The 26,266-nt window shown below is 47.4% G+C and overlaps 1 protein-coding gene across 1 annotated transcript in view; it reads right to left on the minus strand.

The window, feature by feature from the left end:
* The window catches only part of ZFR (zinc finger RNA binding protein), a 306,684-nt gene that overhangs the window by 5,827 nt on the left and 274,591 nt on the right, over window positions 1-26,266 (minus strand). The window contains 4 exon segments of the mRNA XM_030193005.1: window positions 13,260-13,357; window positions 13,480-13,591; window positions 21,397-21,492; window positions 22,337-22,434. Coding sequence (XP_030048865.1) covers window positions 13,260-13,357; window positions 13,480-13,591; window positions 21,397-21,492; window positions 22,337-22,434 — 404 coding nt within the window.

Below are 26,266 nucleotides of genomic sequence, written 5' to 3' on the forward strand. Positions count from 1 at the left end.
TGCCTTGCAGGATGTCTGCAACCAGCTACCAGCGCTCCAGCAACAGGCTGCCGCGGCTCCTCCGGGCTCTAGAGTGGAGGCTTCCGCCGCACGATTGCGACTTCCTGAGCCTCCGCAATTCGACGGTACACCTTTAGAATGCCGGGGTTTTCTCAACCGGTGCCAAATCCTGTTTGAGCTGCAATCGGAGGCTTTTCCTTCTGACAAAGTAAAAGTGACCTACATCATCTCCCTGCTTTCCGGTGCCGCCTTGGCTTGGGCGTCCCCGCTGTGGGAGCAGCGGAGTCCGATTCTGGCAGACCTTGATGAGTTCCTACGGCAGTTCCGGATGGTATTCGACGTGCCTGGCCGACCTTCTTCTGCTTCTGGGGAGCTGCTGCGGATCCAGCAGGGCTCCGGGTCGGTCGGGGCGTATGCCGTCCAGTTCCGTACCCTAGCTGCAGAACTACGGTGGAACCAGGAGGCCTTAACGGCCATATTCCGGCAGGGTCTGGATGGCAGGATCAAGGACGAATTGGCGGGTAGAGAGATTCCTGCAACTCTGGATGCGCTTATTGCCCTCTGCACCAGGATTGACATCCGGTTCCAGGAACGAGCCCAGGAGAGGACTACTCAGCAGGCCGTTCAGAGACCCAGGTTCCGTCCGCGCCGACCGGAGATGCCCTGGGTTCTTGACGAAGGTTCAGAAAGAACTGAAGAGGAGCCCATGGTACTGGGACGGCATCGGTTATCCAGACAAGAGAGGGCGTACCGCCGAAGGAACCATTTGTGCCTATACTGTGGCCAACCAGGCCACCTGATGAATGCTGGCCCAAATAAGCCTGGAGAGTCGGGAAATGCTCCGCCCGAGCCCCGTGATTGATCGTTGGCATCCCTTCCTGACAACTTACTCTCTGTTCTCCAAGGAGAAGGGTGTCAGATTCATACGAGGGCCTTGCTGGACTCCGGGGCCGGAGGAAACTTCATTGATGCCGAGTTCCTGTCGCAGTTGGGTGTCTCCACGGTGCCCTGCCAGCCGGTGCTTCGGGTCACCTCCATCCAGGAGAATAGTCTGGCCTGGACCATCACCCGGATCACCTCACCCCTGCATCTGCAGGTGGGGGCGCTACATCAGGAGGAGATCCAGTTCCTGGTGCTCGCTCAAGCCATTCGCCCAGTGATCCTCGGGTTGCCTTGGCTCCGTATATATGCTCCGGTTATCGACTGGTCCACCGGGGAGATCGTCCAGTTCCGTACCCTAGCTGCAGATCTCCCCGGTGGACCAGTCTGTCTCCAGCAGGTCAAGCCTCCCACGCCTATCTGCTCAGCTACAGACCTCCCAGGAAGGGTCGCCCGGGCTGCCTAAGGACTATCAAGATTTCCATGATGTGTTCAGTGCCCGGGCGGCTGACACGCTTCCTCCTCATCGGTCTTTCGACTGCACCATTGACTTGCTGCCAGGAGCTCCCCCCCCCCCCCCCCCCAGGGGACGCCTGTATACCTTGTCTCGGGTAGAGTCCCGAGCCATGAGTGATTACATCCAAGAAAATCTTCACAAGGGATTCATCCAAGCCTCCACTTCACCAGCTGGGGCCGGATTCTTCTTTGTCTCGAAGAAGGATGGGTCGCTCTGCCCGTGCATTGACTAAAATTACCATCAAGAACCGGTATCAGCTTCCACTCATCCCGGAACTATTTGACCGACTTCAAGGGGCCAAGATATTCACCAAGTTGGATTTGCGTGGGGCCTACAACCTGGTGCGGATCCGGAAGGGAGATGAGTGGAAGACGGCCTTTAATACCCACGAAGGGCACTTCGAATACTGGGTAATGCCATTCGGCCTCTGCAATGCCCCAGCGGTCTTCCAGAATTTTGTGAATTTCATTTTTCAAGACTTACTCTACTCCTCCGTGATCGTCTATCTGGATGGTATTCTGATTTTTTTTCCCTTCTCTGTCACAGCACGTCACCCATGTCCACACAGTGCTCCAGTGCCTTTGAGAGCATCGGCTGTATGCCAAGTTGGAGAAATGTGTGTTCCACCAACAGAGTCTGCCCTTCCTGGGGGTATATCGTGTCTTCCACTGGCTTACAGATGGATCCGGGTAAGGTGACAGCGATTCGAGATTGGCTGGCTCCCCAGGGTCTGCGGGCCTTGCAGAGGTTCCTGGTGTTCGCGAACTACTACCAGTAGTTCATCCAGAACTATTCCATTATCACAGCTCCTCTGACGGCCTTCACGAGGAAGGGCGCTGATATGAGGAATTGGATGCCGGAAGCATTCGCGGCGTTCGACACCCTGAAGAAGGCCTTTCTGCCCCGGTACTCCGCAGTCCGGATCCGACAGCCTTTCCTGTTGGAGGTGGATGCATCCTCCTTGGGAGTAGAGGCAGTACTCTCCCAGACGTCGGCAGCCAGGAAGAAACATCTCTGTTTTTTCTTTTCTTGCAAGTTCACCCCCGCGGAGCGGAACTATACGGTGGGTGATCGGGAGCTGCTGGTGCTTAATTTGGCTTTTGAGGAGTGGCGATACTTGCTAGAGGGAGCTAAGCATCCAGTGACTGTAATAACTGATCACAAGAATCTACTGTATCTACAGAATGCCACCAGACTGAATCCTCGCCAGGCGCAGTGGTCGCTGTTCTTTGCCCGGTTTGACTTCCGTCTGATCTTCAGGCCGGGGGAGAAGAACGTCCAGGCGGATGCCCTCTCTCAGAGTTTTGAGGCTCCCCGAGGACCAGGAGGAACCCTACCCGATGTGAATCTGGCCTGTATTCCCTCCATGCCCGGGGTCAGTGCTGCATGTCAGAAGGCGGTGCCGGTGGGTCGCCGTAGGAAGGTGCTCCGCTGGGGGCACGCTTCCGAGTTCGCCTGGCATTTCGGGTTTCACAAAACCCTCCATCTCATTTCCCGGTCCTACTGGTGGCCTCGGATGGCACAAGATGTACTGCAGTATGTGTCCACCTGTCCGTTGTGCGCCTGAACTAAGAGTTCCCATCAAAAACAGTAGGATCTTATGCAACCCATGCCAGTACCACAGCAGCCATGGGAGGATTTGTCTATGGACTTTATCACAGATCTGCCGCCTTCGCAGGGCAACATGGTCATCTGGGTGGTGATTGATCGGTTTTCCAAGATGGCCCACTTCATTCCTATGAAGTCCTTACCCACTGCTGCCAACCTTGCCGCTAGCTTCATCACTCACATCTTCCGGCTCCATGGACTACCACTGAGGATCGTTAGCGATCGGGGCTCACAGTTCACCTCGCGTTTCTGGAGAGCCTTGTGCTCAGCTTTTGGGGTGACTACACTATTTTCATCTGCCTACCACCCTCAGACCAACGGTATGGTGGAGTGGGTCAACCAGACGGTAAAGGCGTTCCTCCGGGCTTACTCGAATCAGCGCCAGGATGATCGGGGCATTCTATTGCCCTGGGCGGAGTTCGCCCACAACAACAGTCTGCATTCAGCCTCACGGACTACCCCCGTTCAACACCATCTATGGACGCCATCTGCGTCTACCTCCGCCCATTTCTCCTGCGGAGGTTCCACCTCAGGTACAACCCACAGTTCGTGTACTCCAGGATGCCTGGAGGAAGGTCCAAGAACAGCTGAGACGAGCAGCAATCAAGGCCAAGGAGACATACGACCGCCTGAGACAAGCGGCTCCCACGTTTCTGCCGGGAGAGAAGGTATGGTTAAGTACCCGATACCTGAAGTTGAGGCTCCCCTCTCTGAAGTTTGCTCCCCGGTTCATTGGACCATTTGCTGTGCGCTCCAGGATAGGAGCAGTGACATACCGGTTGCACCTACCCAGTCAACTCCGGGTGCACAATGCGTTCCATGTATCTCTCCTGAAGCCTTTCCGCAGGTCCAAGTGGCATCCGGAGCCCAAGAAGGTAGTTGTGCCTGAGAGCAATCCGGACCCTGAGTACGAAGTGAACCGGATCCTGGATTCAAAGCTGCGTGGTGGGAAGCTGTTCTATTTGCTGTCCTGGAAGCATTTCGGACCAGAGGACAACTCCTGGGAACCAGCAACCAATGTCCATGCTCCAGACCTGGTCCGTGAGTACCATTCTCTTCATCCTACTTGGCCCGGGCCAGGGAGAAGGGGGAGGCTTCCGGGGGGGGAGGGGGGGGGAAACTGTTACGTTCCTCACCTGGTTCCAGGCCTGTGTGGCTGACTCTCTGGCGAGGCGCGGTCCGGCAGAGATAGCCGGCTATTTTGGATGTGGTTCCCCAGGATGGGTCTGTTTCTGTTTCCTATGTCTGGCAGCCGTCATCTTGGTTGGATCAAGGACAGCAGCCATCTTGGCTAGCTCAGGAGGTGGAAGTCATCTTGTATATGAGAACAGGAAGGAAGCCCATATTTGGGCGTTGTGCTACTCTGCGGATGGGGGCAGCCATCTTGGATCAGCTGCACATACTTGAGCCTAATTCCTTCCCTACTTACGGCACTGCCTCCAGCCCTTCGTTGCTTCGGCTTCTGCTGCATAGAGGTCGTGGTCCACATCCGTGTTCCTTGTAGGTTATCCTGTTTCCAGTTTTTTCGGTGTTCAAGACCTTGGCTTGTTTCCTGACCATGCGTTGTGTTGCTGCCTGCCTCTGACCCTGGACTGTGTTTTGACTATTTTTAGCTCTACTGTTTTCCTGGCTCTTGGACTGTGTCTGTCGGCTACCTCTCTGGTCGGTGGTCCTGCAACCCCGCCGGTTCTGGAAGTCCTGCTGGCCGCTTGAACCCAGGGGCTCAACTCTTGGAGAATAGTGGCTAAGTGCAGGTGAAGCTATGGGTTGTCTGGCTGCCTGACCGAGTGCGGTGCACTCCATCTTCGCCGTGCTCAGTCGGGGCACAAGGGCTCACATCCCCAGTCATAACAGTTGTGTACTATGCATGTATACATATGGCTATCATCATTAAAGTACAGACTTTTAAATGACCACCTACTTGCTCTCATGATATGATTGAATCCTATTATGTCTCACTGTATTTTCAAAATGTAAGGCACATTGAACTTGAGTTTGCTTGGGAAAATGTAGGATATAAATGTCAAAAACAGCAAAGCTTTTTTGTTTATGTGTTTTAAAAAACAAATCTGGTCAACACTGTGCTTTTATTTTGTAGATTATCTGTAGTCATGGATAAAACAATGGTACAAGCTCTAATTAATTAAAAAAGTGAGAAATTGTCTTTTAAGAATGATGGAGCTAGTGAGGTATGGAAATCCTTTGTTGTTATCCATGTGGATGGTCAAAACAGTGGTTTCACCATGTGCAAGACAGCGTTGAAGTAGAAATCACATGATGGGACCAGTGGTCTGAAAGCGCATGAAGCAAGTTATGGGCAACACCATACACTTACAAGAAACATCGGGGACGTTTTACAAAAAGTGAGTCATCAGGATGAACCTAGAATGACCATGCCAGCAACAGTTAAAGCAGAAGTGACTGAAGCGGTTGCCTCAATGTGTGCCATGGCCATCAGGCCTTTCTCTATGGTCGAAGGTATTGGCTTCATTTGTCTCACTGAGAAGCTGGTTTCAACTGGCGCAAAATTATGGCCAATTTCTGCAGATCAGATACTCCCCCTCTGCCAGAACAGTGTCCAGGCATAAAAAAAACAGCACTGTCTGATCTGTTGCAAAAGCAAATTAAATTTGGTGTAATAACTGGTCTAGTTACTGCACAGTATATAGATACCAATTTTCATCTAAACTCAAGAATCATTGCCAAACTCTTCTAGAAAAACACACGGCAGCAAATATCAGAAATACTGTAAAGGACATTTTAGAAGACTTTGGGGCTTACTGACAGGACAACATATGGAGCTAACATGAAAGCTACATTTAAGGACCAGCAGTAGATATCATGTGCTGGCCATAACTTGAACCTTATATTAGTTCATGGATTGAAGGACGAGGGCACTGATTCCGCAGCAGCTGAAGTGGGCTGATAAAGGTTTCAAAAGACACTGTCACACATGTCAAGCATTCAAGAATGCATCAGAAGCTTGAGAATAGCCTTAACAGGCTGTTCCAACTAGATGGAACAGCATCTATAAAATGCTAGACTCAATAAGTAAAAACTTTAACATCTCAAACAACTGAGTTCAATGATAAAAAACCTGCAGAAGCTGCTTTTGGATTTGAATGAAGCCATGTTAAATGATATAATTTGCCTCATCTGCCTTTGATGTAGCAACAAAAGGCTTGTCTGCTTATTAAACTCCTACCATCTGCAATGTCCTTCCAATCCGTGCCCAGTTGTTGAAGCATCTGAATTTTACTGCAACTGACTCATCCATTGTTGCTAGCATAAAGGAGAATTTCCAACACTTTCCAACATTTTCCGATTCATTCACTACACAACGTTGCTTCCCTTCTACACCCGTGTCTGAAAGACAATCCAATTATCTTCACCGAGGATGTTAAAACACAGGCAACAGAATCTTTCAGAAGGCTGTACCAGCAGCTTGAAATGGAAAACTGAAGTCTACCAACATTTCGGGATCCTCCACAATCCACATTTTCAGAAACTGTCACATCTGTGGAAGAGTCCCCGGGCCCCTCCAAACGAATGAAGATGAATGTCAGCATTAGAAGTTCTCTGAGCGACTTTCATGGAACAACGTCGCCTCGGAAGGCAGTTCACGAATTTGACAGTTATTTATGTTCAACTGATGCTGCTGACAATATTTTATCATTTTGGAAAAAGAAGCAAACGTGCTGGCCAAAACTAGCAAGGGGGATCCTGTGCATTCCTGCTAGATTGAGTAGCATCCTCAACCCTGACCCAGGACACTGGCTCCACATCTCCGAGAAGCAGCAACTGCTGGAGGATGACCTACATTTCTCTAAGAGAGTAACACTGCAGGGGGATACTATGAAGATACTGGAAATGGATTTAGTAAATTCCAGCACATACCCCTGCTAAACTACCTCCAGAATCCATTGGTTGGAAGAGATGAGGGCCCACTTGTCATAAAGGAGGCAAAAATCCCCCCCCCCCCCTCAACCTGAATCACCTTGACTGGGGTCTCTTGACTGCTGTAGTGGAGAATGAAGATCCAAACTCCCCTGCCCTCCACGATTCATAAAAGGGCAGCCAATTCTGGGCTATCACCTCCCATGAGGTGGACGAGATCCATCCAACCAACCACCCAGTAGCAACTTCAATCCCTGAACCAGAACCTATTGCTCAATCGACAAGCCGTTGCCAGAGGATGGTCCTTTGGGAGACACTGTGGTCTGGTGTCTACCACCCACATCCAATTCCACTCAAAAAAAAAAACAAAAAAAAAAACCTGCCTGCTGAAAGGTAGCCTACGTAAGAGTGCCTTGGAAGCCACATCTGCTGCCCAATGGTGCAACCACAGCCACTTGTGGGCTACTACTACTGAGGTGACCGACAGTGAAGCAATGTGGACTAGATTGTAAAGAACATCTTACAAAAAAGCCATACCAGACTCTGGATGAGCTACCTCATAAGAACATACAAGCTGCCATACTGGGACAGACCAAAGGTCAATCAAGCCCAGTATCCTGTTTCTTACAGTTGCCAATCCAAGTCACAAGTACCTGGCAAGATCCCAAAAGAGTAAAACAGATATGCTGCTTAGCCTAGAAAAAAAGCAGTGGATTTTTCAAAGTCCATCATAATAATGGATTATAGACTTTTCTTTTAGGAAACTATCGAAACCATTTTTAAACCCCACTAAACTAACTGCTTTAACCATATTCCCTGGCAATGAATTGCACAGTTTAATTACACCTTGAGTGAAGAAATATTTTCTAAGGTTTGTTTTAAATTTACTACTTTAGTAGCGTCATAGCATGTCCCCCCCTAGTCATAGAAGTACTTTTGAAAAGAGTAAACATGCGATTCATGTCTACCCATTCCACTCCACTCAGTATTTTATAGACATCTATCATATCTCAGCCGTCTCTTCTACAAGTTGAAAAGCCCTAGCCACTTTAGCCTTTCCCTATAGGGAAGTCATCCCCATCCTCTATCATTTTCGTCACCCTTCTCTGTACCTTTTCTCTTAGGACTGGCAGCTGTTGGACCCGGTGTAACAGTACTGGTGCTACATTGCCTCTGCACGTAGTAGCCTGCACCCCTATGGCTCAGAAGGCTAATTACATTACATCGCAAATCACATTTATCCACCACCAATACTACAAAGTTCAGGTTGGCTTACAATAAAGAATAACTGAGCATTCTCAGGAATCAAAACATCAATTGTAGAACTCAAAAAAGTCTTAACACAAATTTCTGAAATAAAAAAAAAGTTTTCAGAGACTGTCAAAACTGCTTGTAATACGTAATATACCTCAAAGATACAGGTAACTCACTCCAGCTCCTCACAGCCAAAAATAGAAACACTGAAGCAAACTCATCATATATTCAGGGGCTTGACCATATAATCAAAAACACAATCGTACACATCTTAAATATCACCCTAGCCTCTTACTAGTAACCAATATAGCTTTGCCAGTAATGGCAAAGCATTATCAAACCTTAATGCCTGACAAATAAAGCACGCTGCAGTATTCTGTATTGTTTGTAACCTTCACAATCAATACTTACGGCAACCAGTGTAAACCTCATTACAATCGCCCAGGTGTGTTAGTATCAGAGCCTGGACAATAATCTGAATACTTCATGCCTGCTTAAGGAGCTGCTTTACCTTTCGGTTATTGGCATCTTTAAATGCGGAACTCTCCTCAACTGGGATAGTTGTCTTTTTTGCCACAGCTGTCACTAATGCATCCATCTTACAAAGCCAGAACAATTTGTCCAGCACCTTACATTGACGTGGATAAAGCCTGCCCAAGAGCGTGGTACCTCTGAGGATACCCTTCAGCACTTCTTATTCTGCCAGAACTATCTGTGAGAGGGCTGTATGGAGTGGGAAGTCCTTGGGTGACTTCCAAAGTTATTCCAAGATTGAGTCCCTTATCCAAGGCCACCTCCAAGGAGGCTGCAGAGATGCTCAAGGCTGAGGAAACAGAATCTCAGGTGATCCAGCTCCTGTCGATTAAACAAGCACACGACCAGGGAATCCATCTCAGGAGAGAGATCTGCAGGGCCAGAGAGGCTGCCTTGAGTGGTGAGCCTTTAGAATCTTATTTGTCTAGCTCACAAGTGTTACCCAGGGGATATGCCGGTGAAAAAAAGACTCTGTTCAAGGTCTGCACTGCTGCTCTGTGTCCGAGACTGCTTGGCTGCCTGAAACAAGATATCAGAGGTCCCCAAACACGTCCTCCGCTCCCCTGCAGCCAGAGGAAAAGCCCCAAAATAAGTTCTGGTGGATACAGTCCACAATGGCTTGCAGCAGTTGTGGTCCTGGGTTACCATCCCCTCTCAACGTCCGGTTATAAAATGCCCCCCCCCCCCCATTCCTGCCAAAGATGGGAGAAATGCAGCTGGCAGGTTTGAGTCAGGTCCAACACGGCACTGCAGTGAGATTCCTCCAAGGGACTCCAGAGTCTCCCAGAGGCAAATCTCACCCTGCACCAACACAAATGGGGGCAAAAGGAGCAGGCAAGCACTGCAGGTTCCCACAGGCCTCACACTGCCTGTCCCTAGGCATCCACTCTGCTAAACCAACAACTCCCCAAACCCACTACACCAGGGAACAGGTGTCGAGCAATGCTCTTTGCTACCAGAGTACTCTGCACTAAGCCCTGCTTTATGCTTTCACTTTGTTGTCTAGTGGTCTCTTTTTTTTTTTTTTTTTTTGTAGCACTTTATTTTACCAGTAAACAGTCAAGGGAATAAAGACCGTTAGGCACACTGTTCCCTCTAAGTTGAGCGGAAGTCCTCCAATTACATTGCTGTCAGTGGTGGGCAGTGCTTCAATATTGTGTTGTCAATCTCTAGAGCAGTGGTTATCAACCTTAAAAATAAATAAATAAATGTTGTAGTATGGTTTCTCTTCTTTTCCCATCCAGCATCTGTCTCTTGTTTTCGTCCAGTCTGTCCCCCCAGATTCAGCACGTCTTCCCTCATCCTACTCCAAGTCCCTGATTTGGTCCGACAAATCTAATTTCTTTGCCAGCAACAACAGCCACCACATGCTGCCTAATCCGACCTGGAGCTTTTCCTCTTCTGCACCCCTGATGCAACAACTTGTTTACATGACGGCAGGGCACAGCAGAGGAAAAGCTTTGGGTCAGACTGGGCAGCATGTTTGGTTGCCGATGCCAGCAAAGAAATGAGGCTTATAAAGGGGGGGGGGGGGGGGGGGGGGAGGGAAGAAGTGCAGGAAGTCTAGGGGCTGAGGGGAGAAGAGGATAAAATGCTGGAGTCACGGTAGGGAGGGTTGAGGGAAGAACAGCAAGAGGGTTGGCTGAGGGGAAAAGAGCAAGAGATCTGAGGAAGAAATGCTGGACTCACACAGGAGAGGGATGGCTGAGGGGAGAAGAGCAAAAAGTCTGCGGTGGGGGCAAGATGGAAGGTACTGAACGTCTGAGGGAAGCTGAGAGGAAGAGGGGCTGTACATTGGGGGGGGGGGGGGGGGAGGAGAGATGCTGGACCTGTGGAGAGAGAATGAGAGAGGGGTAGGTAAAACGAGTGTGGGTGGGGGAGAGAGAGGGGTAGGGAAAACGAGTGTAGAGAGAGGGGGGGGGTAGGGAAAACGAGTGTGGGGAGAGAAAGAGGTAGAGAAAACGAGTGTGGGGAGAGAGAGGGAGAAAATCAAGAGGAAGGAAAAACGAGTGTGGAGAGAGAGGGGTAGGGAAAACGAGTATGAACAGAGAGAGAGAGAAATCCTGGACTGTGGGGGATGGTGGGAAGAGAGAGAGAGAGAGATGCTGGACTCACAGGAGATGCAGCCACACAAACTCCAATGCCATGCTCTCTCTCAGGCTGTGAGTGAATAGAGAGGTAGGGAAAACGAGTGTGAATAGAGAAAGAGATCCTAGACTGTGGGGGATGGCAGGAAGAGAGTAGCTGGACCCACAAGAGATGCAGCTACACAAACCCCGATGCCATGCTCTCTCTCAGGTTGTGTAGGCAGTAGGTAGCTTTCTCTTCCGATGAATGTTTTGCTGTTTACACAACCTAGGAAGAATCACAGCATCAAGATTTGTATAACTGCATCTCCTACACCAGACTGGGTTTCCTGCAGTCGCTATCCCCTCCAAGCAGTGCCCTGCTGAACACTGAAACTGCACTTTGAGGTGGGTGGGGGGGGGGGGGGGGGGGGGGGGAGACAGGGAGTTCCTGCACCATAGAGTGAACGGGAAGCAGGAGGAAACATGGAATTGCTGAGCCATTGGTATGGAGGGGAAGAGAGAGGGGACAGAGTTGCTGGACCATAGGGGTACAGGAGGGAGAGAGAGAGAGAGAACATGGAGATTCTAGATTGTGGGGTGGGAGAGGCGGGGCAGGGAGATGCTGGGCTACAGTATGGGTGGAGAAAGAGAGAGGAGATGCTGGGCTACAAGGATGGTGAGTACAAGGGTAGAAGTGTAGTAATAGGGAGTAAAACAGAATAGGAGGCCAGGGAAGGAGTGAGATGGGAGAATTATAGGGTGAGCGGAGATACAGAAAAGCGAGATACAGATGGAGGACTGACGAGCAAGAGGGTGAAATTTGAGTGGGCAGATGGAAGAGAGAGAAAGAGGAAATATGTCAGAGATGGATGAAGTGAGAGAATGGAAGAAGAAAGGAGGGAAGTGGAGAAAGGACATATGAACAGCACCCACTGGAAAGAGAGCCTAAGAGAGACAGCATGCTTAAAAAAAAAAAAATGCCCAGACAACAGAGGTGAAAAAAAAAAAAAAAAAGTGTTTTATTTTGAATTTATTAGGTGGAATATGGTAGTTTTGGGAAATGTGCATCACATATGTCTTTGTATTTTGTTCAGTACAAGAAGAAACGCATTTCTGTTTGTATTTCTCCTATGTTGTGGTACATGCTTAGTTTGACATCTTGGGGTTCCCAGCTCAATGTTTGTCTTTGTATTTCTAATTTGTGATCCCTGGTTCTGTATTTGGTGAGGGTTTGTCTATGTTTTGTGTGTGTGATGACTGAGGTGTGCAATTCTGTTTGTATGTAGTTTCTGTGTTGAACTCTGTAGCAGTCTCACTTGTTCTGTTTTACCAGCATTAAGTATATTAGTGTTCTAGGGCCCCATATAATATTTGTAGGCTGCTTGCTCTTAGGTACGGTTCATGTTGTTTGCATCATAGGAATTAGTGCTACTATTGTATGATGTTTGCTACCAGTTCTCCTGGTTTTCAAACCACTGTATTGACCATTAGGCTACTCCTCCACGCCATAATGTAATGGTCCATCAGGTGTGTCCCAACTGAAAAAAGGTTGAGAACTACTGTTCTATAGGACAGGCAGGTTCCCTGGAGTCCTGCAGAACTTGCCTGTCTCTTGCTAATGTGATAGTGAAACAGCACCAAACACTTACAGGACTGTAGCTGGAGGATTCCCACTCAGCTTAAAGGGAACAGTGCTGACAGGTCAATTAATTTTTCCCCTTTTCTTTCAGGCTTCTGTAGGGGTGCAATGGACGGGAGGGGAAAGGGATTGAAGACCACTTCCTTAACGACAGGTACCCAGTGGGGACCTGTGCAAGCAAACCTCATGGAACAGAAGCCCATGGACTAATGCTCAGGGCTGTAGAGGAATGGACACTCAGGGCTCAACTGGTATAGGGACCATGGCCTGAACCCCAGGAGCAATATCGGCCAAAGGACTCTACCATACGTAATGCAGGCCATAGATTGTGTCCGAGGCAAAGAAAAGTTGCTTTACCAGTCGAAACTACACCATCTGCTAGAGGTAGAGAAACTCTGAAGAGTTCCAGTCTTCACCAGCCCTTATACCAGTGATGTCAATGGAAGACTTCAGTTTCTCTACCTCCATCTGCTGGTAGGGAGATACAAGTCACTAGTCTGGACTGCCTCAGTAATTCACTAATGCATTCTAGGTATATGTCTCCTTTTTCTTTCAGAAGGCACAGATGTACCCAAGTGGAGTAACTAAAATATTCATAGTGTCTTAAAACAGGGGTTCTCAACCCAATCTTCGGGACACACCTAAACAGTTGAGATTTCAGGATACCCACAAAGAATATGCAAGAGATAAATTTGTATGCACCACCTCCATTATGTGCAAATTAATCTCTTGAATATTCATTGTGGATGTCCTGAAAACATGACTGGCTAGGTGTGTCCCACTGACTGGGTTGAGAACCCCACTAGATTTGGTTGTATTATCAAAACTGGGCCTGCCATACTTTATTTCCTGTCAATGGTACCTGGGCACTTGAAGTGATATCTTCCCGTTGCTGATCTGTCACTGAAGCCAATGTGTCAAAGGGATCCTTCTCACATGGATCCAGAAGGCCAGGACCCCCTGTAATACCCAATTAAATGGTTACTATAGTAATACTTCGTAAGACAATTTTGGCTTTTTAATGTATCAGAATTTTAACAGCATAGTAACCAGGTTTACTTAAAAAAAAAAATTCAACATACCTTTCAAGATAATCCCTGATGAAATACATTCAAATACTCTTCTCAGTGCATCACCAGGACTTTGAGGTCCTGAAGAACTGCTGATTGCCTTCTCTACAAGTAATTCCATTGTCTGATTGAAAAACATCACACAGCAAATTAACATCTGCTTTTCCCATCAGCAAACTCAACACATCTATTCCATTCTACAGTAATACTTCTAAAGTTTTTCCCATCGATATTCAGCACTATTTAACTGGCCCGGAATGGCTCCCTGCCGGTTAAATAGCACTTAACTGACTATCCGTGAATATTCAGCGGGAAATAGCCGGTTATCTCCAGCTGAATATTCTTAGTCCGCGTTTAGCGGCTAACTGGTTATATTGTGTGATATAACTGGCTATCCACAAATTCACTGCATTGCCAAGTTTGACTGCCAAATCGGGCTGCCCAAATAGCAGGCCTATCTTTGGCTGCTATAGACAACCGGCCAGCGCTGAATATTGTCTTGGCTGGTTAAGTTTAAACTGGTCAAAAATAATGTGGATATTCAATGCTGGTCACCGGAAATGGGCTGGAATTGAATATCTGGGCTCACTGCAGGAGTTAGCCAGGCTGCCTCCTGTGGTCTGCATATTGGCCCCTTTGATTATTTACAGTTCAGGTGCAGTGCAGGCAATAGAAGCTGCATATCTTTCATAGCATCTCACCAATGTTTTTCCTACTTGCTGTTTTAGGTGCGTAGCTCAGTTTTCATGCCAGTACATATGGGCATAAGTTATAAGAAATGCATTTCACAACTCTATCCTGTCTCTGTCCAACCTTCACCCTGGTAATACTTACTGCATTAACATATGCATTGTGTATTGGCAACATATACTTTTCGGCATTTATACCCCCTAACAATTTGGAAAGTGCCTATTTTTACATGTAGCCGGGGAAATTCTGTAACTAGGCACCTCCATTTAGGCTCCCTGAGGGTGGGTGGAAATAGTCTACTCTATAACAGAACTTAAATGCCTAGGTTCCATTATAGAATACTAGCATAAGGCAGTATCAGCATGCCTAACATTTAGGTGCCTGCACGCTCACCATGAGGGTGCCTAAATATGGCAGGGATGAGCACAACTTACAGTATTCTATAACACATGTGAGAGCCCTACCTATGTCCTGGCCACGTGTATGCCTCCCTAATACACACTATGAAAGATAGTTGCGTATTTAAAGAATAGCACTTAGGCGGCATATTGGGATATATGAACTTAAACACTGATGGGTATGGTGAAATTAGGCCTTACCTGCTAATTTTCTTTCCTCTAGACCCTCCAGACCGGTCAAGACGCTTGGGTTATGCATGCCTACCAGCAGAGGGAGACTGAGAACACTAACTTCAAACTGAATACATATAACCTGTGCTAGCCCTCTATCTCCAGTATACACTTAGCAAAGCAGAGAAACAAATCCCTGGAACAGTAACTCTGAAACTAATAGAACCCCTGTACCTGGAAAACTAATAGTGAAACACCAACAGTGTGCTTAAAACAGATGAAACGCCCAGGCGTCCCACTCTGCAGAATATTAGGGTCAAAGAAAGTTCTCCGACCATACTGAATATAAAATGAACAGTCATAGCAGAACACGGCTCAAAATACTTCTGATAATCGACACGGCTGAAAAATACTTCTGCTAAGCGACAGGGCGGGCTCTTGACCAGTCTGGAGGGTCTAGAGGAAAGAAAATTAGCAGGTAAGGCCTAATTTCACCTTCCTCAGCAACCCTCCAGACCGGTCAAGACGCTTGGGAAGTACCAAAGCAGTAGACACATTAAGGGTGGGACCCACGAAAAGCAGAAGACAACACAGCCGCTCCAAACCGAGCATCCTCTTTTGCCTGCACATCAATTCTATAATGCTTTACAAAAGAATGAATGGACGACCACGCCGCCGCCTTACAAATGTCCTGCGGAGGAATAAAACTACTTTCCGCCCAAGAGGCGGCTACCCCCCCCCGAGTAGAGTGTGCCTTTAGTACCGAGGGAACTGGCCGCCGCTTCAACAAATACGCCGAGGCAATAGTCTCCTTCAACCATCTAGCCAGAGTAGCCTTGGAAGCCGCTTCACCCTTTCTGGGACCTCCAAACAAAATGAACAAACGATCTGACGCTCGGAAGTCCTGCGTTCTGCTCAAATACGACCGCAAAATGCGTCGCACATCCAACTTAGCCAAACGACGTTGAGAGCGATCACCAGACCTATCCCCCAACACTGGTAACGAAATCACCTGATTTACATGAAAGGAGGAAACCACCTTAGGAACAAACGAAGGAACTGTCCGCAACGTCACTTTCTCCTTAGCCAAGGAGAGAAAAGGCTCTCTACAAGACAAAGCCTGTAGCTCCGAAATTCTATGCGCCGAAGTAATGGCCACCAGAAACACCGTCTTTAAAGTAAGATCTTTACACGAGATGGAAGTCAATGGTTCAAACGGAGGGCCTACCAGAGCCTCCAAGACCAAATTCAAATCCCAAGGCGGAACCGTCGGCCGACGAGGCGGACGAAGCAACTTGACAGCTTTCAAGAACCGCCCCACGTCCGGCGAAGCCGCCAAGGAAATCCCCTGAATCTTTCCACGGAAACAAGACAACGCTGAAACCTGCACTTTCAGGGAAGAGAGCGAGAGCCCCCTGTCAAGACCGTCCTGTAGGAACTCCAAAACTTCCGCGATCGAAACACGTAGAGGAACATAATCCCGCTCTTGACACCAGTTCTCAAAAATGCGCCACACTCGCACATAAGCCAAAGAAGTAGACCTCTTACGAGAACGCAACATGGTATCAATTACCCTGGCTGAAAAACCTTTCTTCCTTAATCTGAGCCTCTCAAGAGCCAGGCCGTAAGCGAGAATGGAGAAGGGTCGGCCATCTCGATCGGCCCCTGAACCAATCTCACCCCGGGCCCCAACGGAATCGGAGCCTGCACTAATAACCGAACCAGGTCTCCGTACCACGGACGTCGAGGCCAATTGGGCGCAATCAGAACCACGAGACCTGCATGGCACTCGATCCGCTGCACCACGCGGCCCACCAGAGGCCACGGCGGAAAGACATAGAGCAACTGTTGAGCCGGCCACGGGAGCACTAACGCGTCGATGCCCTCGGCCCGAGGATCTCTTCGACGACTGAAGAAGCGAGCGACCTGAGCGTTGTCGGCCGATGCCATGAGATCCAGCACCGGTCGACCCCACTCCAACACCAGTCGATTGAACACTGAGGGATGGAGGGACCACTCCCCGGGGTCTAACGTGTGCCTGCTTAGAAAATCCGCGCTCATGTTGTCCACCCCTGCCACGTGGCCCGCCGAGAGGCCCTGAAGATGAGCCTCTGCCCACAACATTAACTCCGCCGCCTCCACAGCTAACGCTTGGCTCTTCGTTCCCCCCTGCCGATTTACATATGCGACGGCCGTGGCATTGTCGGAAAGAACCCTGACTGCCTTGCCTTCTAGCAGGCTCTGAAAGGACCGAAGAGCCAACCGAATTGCTCGAGTCTCCAGGCGATTGATGGACCAAGATGCTTCCTCCAACGTCCAAGGGCTACCTGACCCAGGCAATGCGCTCCCCAGCCCGAGAGACTCGCATCCGTGGTCAGCACCGTCCAATTGGGAGTGTCCAGCGGCATGCCCTTCGCTAGATTCGGAGAGTGGAGCCACCAGCGAAGGCTGCGAAGGGCAACCCCCGACAGAGGGAACCTCTCCTCCAGGTCCTGAGACTGAGGAGACCAACGAGACAACAAAGCTCTCTGTAATTCTCTCATATGGGCCCTGGCCCAAGGCACCACCTCTATTGTTGCCGCCATCAGACCCAACACCTGAAGATACGCCCGAGCCGACGGCGCTCTCTGCGCTCGGAGCTGACGGATCTGCCCCTGCAGCTTGGAAATGCGAGGAGCTGTCAAAAACACCCGGCCTTTCTTCGTGTCGAAGCGAACTCCCAGATACTCCAGGGACTGGGAAGGCACCAGGTGACACTTTGCCAGATTGACCACCCAACCCAGCGACTGCAAGAAGGTCACCACACGGCCGGTCGCCTCTTCGCTCTCCGACCTTGATTTGGCCCGAATCAACCAGTCGTCCAGATACGGATGAACCAAAATGCCCTGCAAAGCGCAGCGCCGCCGCCACCACCACCATCACCTTGGAAAAGGTGCGGGGCGCAGTCGCCAGGCCGAAGGGAAGCGCACAAAACTGAAAATGTCTCCCTAAGACCACAAAGCGAAGAAAACGCTGGTGCGCCTCTAGAATGGGAATGTGTAAGTAAGCCTCTGTCAGGTCTAGAGAAGTCAGAAACTCTCCTTCTTGCACCGCTACAATAACTGAGCGTAATGTCTCCATCCGAAAGGAGGGAACCTTTAGGGCTGCATTGACCTTCTTGAGGTCTAAAATGGGCCGGAAGGCACCCTCTTCCTTCTTGGGCACCACGAAGTAAATGGAGTAACAGCCCGTACCCCTTTCTAACATGGGAACAGGTACCACCGCCCCTAAACCGATTAGACGCGACAGAGTGGCCCGTACTGCTCTTGCCTTGCATCTTGAATGACAGAGAGACACGAGAAAGAAATCGGAGAGAGGACTGTCGAACTCTAGGGCGTACCCGTCTCGCACTATCTGCAGTACCCACTGGTCTGACGTGATCTGGACCCACCTCTGGTAAAACAAGCGTAAGCGAGCCCCCACGCGAACCAGAGGCTGGGTCCTCAAACCATCATTGCGACACACGGGACGGCCCGGACGCTCCCGAAGAGGAGCCTCGCCCCCCGCGACGGCCACCTCGAAAGGACTGGGTTCTCTGGAAAAACCGACCCCTAGTCCCCCCAGAAGACCTACCGGGCCGATACCGCCGAGCCTCCTGAAACCGCCCCCGCCCTGCAGCCCCCTTAGGCACCTTGGGACGAAGCTCAGGAAGCCGCGGGGCCTTAGCATCACCAAGACCCTTCACCAACTTATCCAATTCCTCCCCGAAAAGCAAAGAGCCTCTAAAAGGAAGGGAACAAAGTTTAGCCTTGGAGGCGGCATCGGCCACCCAGCCCCGCAACCACAGGGCCCGCCGAGCCGCCACCGCAAAGGTCATGTTCTTAGCAGACGCCCTCAACAAATCGTACAGCGCATCCGCCAAGAACGACGACCCCATTTCCAACTTGGCCAGATCTTGAACAAGAGAAGCCCTATCAGCCTGCGGGCTATCCAGGAGCCTCTCAGCCCAGCGAAAACACGCCCGAGCCACCAGACCTCCACAAACAGACGCTTGCAGCGCCAAGGCAGACAGATCAAAACTCCGCTTTAGGAAGGTCTCCAATTTCCTATCCTGAGGGTCCCGCAACGCGGCCCCCCCATCCACTGGAATAGCAGTAGCCTTAGTCACTGCCGTCACCACGGCATCCACCGTCGGGGGCCTGAGAGAATCTCTGTTCTCCTGAGGAAGAGGATAGAGCTTGGTCATAGCCCGAGCCACCTTACATTGAGCCTCCGGCGACTGCCACTCCTGCGTGATCATATCTCTCAAGTCCGCATTCATAGGGAAAGAGCGAGAGACCCGCCTGATCCCCTTAACCAGAGGATCCACCTGCTTCCCATCCCCAATGGGAGCTGCCGCAGGATCAAACCTTAAAGTGGCAGACACCTGCTCAATGAGTTCAGATAATTCATCCCTGTGAAAAATCCGAACCACCAAGGGGTCTTCCCCTGGCAAAGGCAGGTCTCCATCCTGCCCTGCAACCGACCCCTCCTCTTCTTCCAGGGGGCTAAAATCGCCCTCAGAATCCGGAGGAGAAAAAAACCTCTACATCTTCAGAGCACTCCACACGTGGCCTTTTAGCGATAGCCCCCCCCAACCTGGGACTAAGGGACTCTGCACCCGATGGGCCCGCCTTCCAAGCCTGAAACAAACTCCAAACAAACTCCGGAGGGAACCCCATGCTGCCCGAGGCCTCCCCCCCAGCGGGGCTCGAAATCGGGAGAGACTGTGGTCTCACGACCGTCTCAGCGCCCAAAAGACCCGAATCCAAGATGGCGGCGGTTCCCGCCAAAATCGGAACCGCCGCTGAAGCGCCAAACTGAGCCGCAGCAACCTCCTGCGATCCCGCCGAAGGAACCTCCGCTGCTAACACCGGTGGCGCGAGGGATAGGGCCTTGGGCTCTCCACAGAACCGGCAGGGACCGCCAGCCGCGTCTACACCCCGACGCGCACACAGCCGGCAACGAAGCAACTTCCCCGACATACTCGCGCCTCAGAAACAGCTGATTACAACAACCGGCGAACAGCAAAGAAAAGAAAAAACACTCACCGGCGCTTAATTACTGGCTCAGCTCTCCCAGACCAGCTGAACAACTCCGGAAACACCGGAGTGCAGCTCCTGCAGCTCTCCACACGAGGTGTGCTCTTTTTTTTTTTTTTTTTTAAACTTTATTTGAGCCCTGCTGCTATTATCTGTATGGCACTCAAGGCTGCAGAATTAACACTGCAGCCGAGGCACAACGCTGCCCAAAACGGGAGAGCCAGTCGGGGGGAGGGACCCGGCCACCCGGGTGTGACACCCCAGAGGGGACAATGGTAGGCCCCACCGGACCTACCAAGCCCTTGCACACCACAGAATTCCAGGCACAGGGATTAACACTGTTCTTTCATCAATTTATCCCCAGAAACCAACTGAAGATTAACTAATCTCACAACAAGGAACCTAAATCCTACCAGACCGGACAAGCTGCACAGGCTGCATGTCTACCCTACTACTACTACTACTTAACATTTCTAGAGCGCTACTAGGGTTACGCAGCGCTGTACAATTTAACAAAGAGAGACTGCTGAGACTGAGAAAATACTGGAGATAGAGGGCTAGCACAGGTTATATGTATTCAGTTTGAAGTTAGTGTTCTCAGTCTCCCTCTGCTGGTAGGCATGCATAACCCAAGCGTCTTGACCGGTCTGGAGGGTTGCTGAGGAAGTAAATTTTAGCACAGTTTATAAAATTGCCCTTAAAATGCTTCTTCTGCACACAAAAAGGATTATAAAATTATCTTGTTTTAATTTTTATTCTAATTATTGAAAATTTATTAATTGTATTTTTATTTTTTGTTTGTATTAATTTATATTATTGATGGTATATATACTGTTTTGATATTGGTTTTCAAACAAAGATATAGTAAGTTTATTAAGCATTATTTTTACTAGTTAGACTGGCAAAATGTCAATCGATAAAAATGTTGATGACTTAAGTAAAGGGATGCCCACTAAGAGGCAGATTAAACATACCAACAATTCCTTAAGGAAAGGCAACCTATTTGCTCTCAAATGATGATCTATCTATATCGATTCTGTGATAGTGTAATAAGGATGTAACCTTTGTATAACTCCCTTCAATGGAATTATGTATCTATTACTACTACAACTACAAATCATCTCTTGTATGATCTTACTGCAACTAAAAAATAAATCCCTTAGGGTCTTTCCTTCAAAAGAAACACTTTCCCTAGAGATGTCATACTTCATTGGCTCATCTATTTTACACTGGATTCTTTGTGGGTTAAGATAGCTTGTACTGGGATCAGGAGAAACAAAACTTGCATTACATGTAATACAGCATCTTTAGATAATTCTTAAATTGGTTCAATAAAATCTAGTTTTCTACAAGATCAGTATGGCTGTTACTTTTAATTATACTAAAATAAATGCTTACAGTAGCTAACAGTATAATAATTATGAATAGACAAATGCCTATGAGCATATCTTCCATGAAGGCACCCCTCTCATCTCAATATATACAGAATATGTTAATTTAGCTTGCAAAAATCATTCAAGTCATTCATATGAAGTACATGTATGTAAACTTCTATCACACCAAAAAGCAAAAATTTTGTATTTATTTTGAATGCTCAATACTATACTTACCCAACTTGGGAAGTCAGACCACGTTGGAACACGCTGACAGAGGTCACGAAGAATACGGATGATAATCACACAGGATTGAAGACCATTTGCTCTAGCCTTTAGTGCAACACAAAACCAAGTTAGTTGGCCTTACCAAGCACAGAGAAGGCACGCCCTCTCTGAAACACTAACACATCAGCACTCAGTGGAAGCTCAAATATAACCACCGGAACAAAGCAACTGCAAAACCTCAAAGAATGAGATGCCATTTACAACAGTATTTTATGTCAAGGTTAGTATTTTAAGATGGTGAAAAGTCAAAGTTCACAGATTATACAAGAATAACATTTCCTGATCACCTATAAACTTTGACTTGTTTCGACCTTTATAAAGAAAATACAGTTGAATTTGTTTATGTAAGAACAAAAACAAGAATAAAGGTGTGGTACAGAGACTGAAAGGTTGAGGGGAGCTCTTTGGTTTTCTTGGTGTGCCTTTGCTGGACTGCAAAGTCACTAAACCAAACAGTCACTCCTCACCTTTCATTCCCTACACATAAGCAATGAATTCAAAGAAACAGGAAAAGTTTTTTTTTTTTTTTTTAAAGAGCTAGACAAAAAGCTTTATAGACACATATTCCAGTCTTCAAAAGCAAAGTTACTCTGCAGCCTTATGGAATATTATATATTCAGAGTTTATAGGATTTAGATATCATAAATCTGGGCTTTTCAAGTATTTATTACTACAACAAAGAAAGATATAAGTCAAATTGGCAACGACTGCATTATGCAGCTCTTCAAAATAGAATACTCAAGTTAATATTTTTCTGGCCATTTCAATTTTCAACACTATTTACATGGGCAGTTTGAGTGTTTTCAAACAAGATATTAAACATTCACCACTGCAACTGAACTAGTTCTCTCATAAGGCTACAAGAAGAAAGTAAAATGATGTTCCGAACCTGGAACCACTTAGCGTGGCGTAGAGCAGCCAGAGCGTCAAGGCATTTTTGCCTGTCCAAGACGTCCGGTGGATCTTTCACCATACCCGAAGTTACATCTAAAATGGATTGAATTGGCAAAGTGCAGTGAGGAATGGGTGTTTGACCAGGTGAGCAAGCCACTTCCTTAATTTAGCATCAATGTCACACATGCCATTTCAGATTTCACTAGCATTTTGCTTACATCAGTAAAAAAAGAAAGGAAAAAAGACAAAAAAAAAAAAAAAAGATCATGCAGCCAAGTTCCTTAATTTGGAAAATGACCAAACCAAATATAATGGACCAGATACCCAATAAATTTAGCTCCCAGTCCAAATAATTTAAACCTACTGCAACATTGTGTTATTGGATCTTAAATAGGTTGTATAAAGTAGAATTATTTCTCCTTGACAAAAAGGTAAAAGAAGGATGGTTGGCCACAGTGCACCAGCACAAATAAGACAAGACAAAGGGAACACAAAAATCCACTTTAATGAGATATATATCAACGTACCAAACAAGCAACATTGCTTTCTTTCAATATTTTCATTTACTATGTAACTGATTCTGTTCTTTATGCCCTGAGCAAAACTTGGCACTCTTTTAACTCAGTCCATGGCTTAACAATTGCCCTCTGGAATAGCTCTTTGCAGGAAACAATATATGTCATGCCTGAAACAAGTTTTTTTTTTTTTTTGTTACATTTGTACCCCGCGCTTTCCCACTCATGGCAGGTTCAATGCGGCTTACATGGGGCAATGGAGGGTTAAGTGACTTGCCCAGAGTCACAAGGAGCTGCCTGTGCCTGAGGTGGGAATCGAACTCAGTTCCTCATTTCCCCAGGACCAAAGTCCACCACCCTAACCACTAGGCCACTCCTCCACTGTTTTCGCTGTTTCCTGAACTGTCCTGAAATACAGATAGATACTATACAACCAGCTGTTCTATATTTAAATACAGCTGTTCTTCCTGTTGTATTCCAAGAAACTACTCCTCCTGTTGCTCTGGAGCCCAAAATCATAAGGGTAGAAGGAATGCTCCAAATAGCATTTAAACTGCAAAAGTGAATGAACTCCCCCTTTCAAACTTCCTGTCTTTGGGAACAAAGGCAATGCCAAGGCACCTAATACACCTATGGTGTAGTGTGCTGGTATTTTGTATAATTTCAGTTGTGGATTTTTGTACCCATTTTGCATATGGATTAACCCCTTAAAGACTATCACTCAAATCTGTTATATACCCTAAACCCCTGGAAACGTAAGATGAAAACTAAGTCAGTTTGCGTAATTTAAGTGCAAATTCCTATCTAATGTAATTACGTCCCTACAAGTAAGGGGTTAATCTTCAGTTGAAAGGCATGCTGTGTCCACACTATTTCCTAATTCAAAATTAGCAGTCATACTAATTCCACTTGACACAGTTTCCCAAAATGTGGTATTTGTACATATATTTACGTAAAATCAAATTAACCTTCAGAAATCTAGTGTGAACACTGCTTAGTTCCAGAGGAAAAGAGACAAAGACAAAAACAAAACAAAAAAGTAATAAAAAAAATGCCAGGACTATGCCACCAAACCCCCTCCTAAGTCATATGCCAGGTGTGACATTGAGCTTCCAAAAACCTTGGTCAAAAATCCTTCCGATGTCTCGGCAGTAGTCCCTGACAGGATTCAACTCTCTGCTAGAAGACTTTGGACAGGAGCTGAAAAGCTAAGGGATAAAAAATGAAATAAACACATACACACACACGCATATACTTTGCTTGCTGAAAAAAACACTTTACAGCAAGGGTTAGAGCATTCTGATCATATCAGACTCAAAGTCAATTGAGTGCAATTTGGCAGCTTGCTGTCAAATGCATGATACTGGAAACACTGTTTATGCGCAATCAACACTTTCATTATCTGAACAGCTCAATTTCTCTTTTTGTGCACTTTTTCCTGGCATTTGATAGGTTCCATAGAACTTGAAGAAGACTCTACTACATGTGGGAATCAATCTCTCTCCTCCCTACATGCGTTCTTCCAGCAAAGCCTTCATTACCACTTTTAGTAGGTCCCCAAAAGGCAGCTATAGATCTTAAATCATATTAAGACAGAGCATTAGAAACTGCAGCAAGAGAAAAAACACACTGTTACACTGTGCAGAAAATATGCAGCGATCTTCAGAACAATGCTTATAAGTATGTTGTACTTTAACTTTTTGTTAAAGCAGTACTATCACACTTTTTTAAGCAATCATCAAAATTAATATTTCCTTTTTTTTGCATGTGTTTTGTTCTTAAATGAAGGTTTTGGAAACTATTCCGACCACTACAGATCCAAATAAATTAGAGATATGCACAAGAAATTCTTGTCAGCACCACCCAGACTCATCCAAAGTTTGAGCACAGCATAAATAGTTGAAGAGGGAAAAAAAATTTGGGTGCTGTTTAAAGAGAGACGGAAGTTGATCATGATCTACAATAGACATATACACAATATATCTTTAGGTGAAAGATAAAGGAAACAGGAGAATAAGACCAACAGTGGGCGGAATAATACAAAGAAAGCATTGCTGCTCACCTGGAACAGGTGTTCTATAGATAACAGGAGTGACCAGGTAACAAGCGAGGTTGAAGCTATCGCATATTGCCGGGATGGAACATCTCAGAGCTCAGAAATTAAGTGTAAAGTTGTGAACCTGCATGGCCCTTCCTGCACACAGTAAACTCTTCAGCACCTTACTTAGTACCATAGCTCAAACATGAATGAAACTCTTGGGGAGGTGGGAGTCATTGTGCGATTGATCAATCCTGCTAGCTATGGAAAAAACACTTGTTACAAGAGGGCAAAAATGCTTTTTACATTGACAGGCAGGACTGTGTCAGGCACACATTTGGGTGATTCTCAAGCTCAGGGCTGCTCATCTTGTTATTAATTTCCCATTGTTCTGGAGCAACCTGATCATCAAAAGATGTGAGAGTTGCATCAAAGCCAGGTTAGCCAGTACAACTCAATGAAATGCACTATCATTGTGGACTGGTCAAAACAGTAGTGTGAAATAAAAGTATAAAGTGAGGACTACCTGACATTTGAAGTGGCCCTTGCTTGATGAGTGTCTGCAATCGTTGTCTAGGGATGGTCCTGGGTCCAGTTCACAGAGGCAGTGGGTTCCCACATAATACACAATCCACACAGGTTTGGATATATATAGAAAGTATATTGTATTTGCATATATAGGACCACAGCACTTAGTACAGGTAAATATTCCAATGCTGTATCTGTATGTGGGCTTAGAGGGGAATCAAGGAGAGACAGGTAAGAATGGGGGGGGGGGGGGGGGGGGTTGTGCAGCGAAAGAGGGAAGCCTTGAGGTAGGGCTGGAGATGTGTGTGTGTGTGGAGAAAGAAAGAAAGAGCCTAAGAAAGCAGAGCCATGTGCTCTGGGAGACAAAGCTTTGGGGTAGAGCTGGGGAAGAAAGGGGGGGGGGGGGGGCAGAGCTGGGGCTCTGGTGGCTGGAGATGGGTGTGTGAAGAGAGAAAGACAGAGAGAGAAGTGACCTGAGCAGAGCCATGTGCTTCTGCTTTATACCTCAGGAACAGCAAGAGATTAAAAAAAAAAAAACAACCTTATTTTCTTCCCAGCCTTTGATTTCAGCTCTTTCCTTTACCAATTCCAGTTTACTTTCTGAAGTAAGGAAGGTGACCATTTTCACAGGTTCTCCTCTTTGAAGTCCCTAGTTCTGGAGCCTGTCTGGCTTTCTTTTGTTCTGAGGGCCAGATGCACAAAACCTAACAAGCCCACAACTTGCGTTTTAAACTGGTTCCAGCCAGTTTAAAACGCAAGTAGTTTACCCGGGGCATGCACTAAGGGCATTTTCTCTGCCACGGTAGCAGGCAACGAAAATGGAATGCAAATGATTCAAAAGCTA

This window comes from Microcaecilia unicolor, chromosome 2, assembly GCF_901765095.1.
Source record: "Microcaecilia unicolor chromosome 2, aMicUni1.1, whole genome shotgun sequence".
NCBI lineage: Eukaryota > Metazoa > Chordata > Amphibia > Gymnophiona > Siphonopidae > Microcaecilia > Microcaecilia unicolor.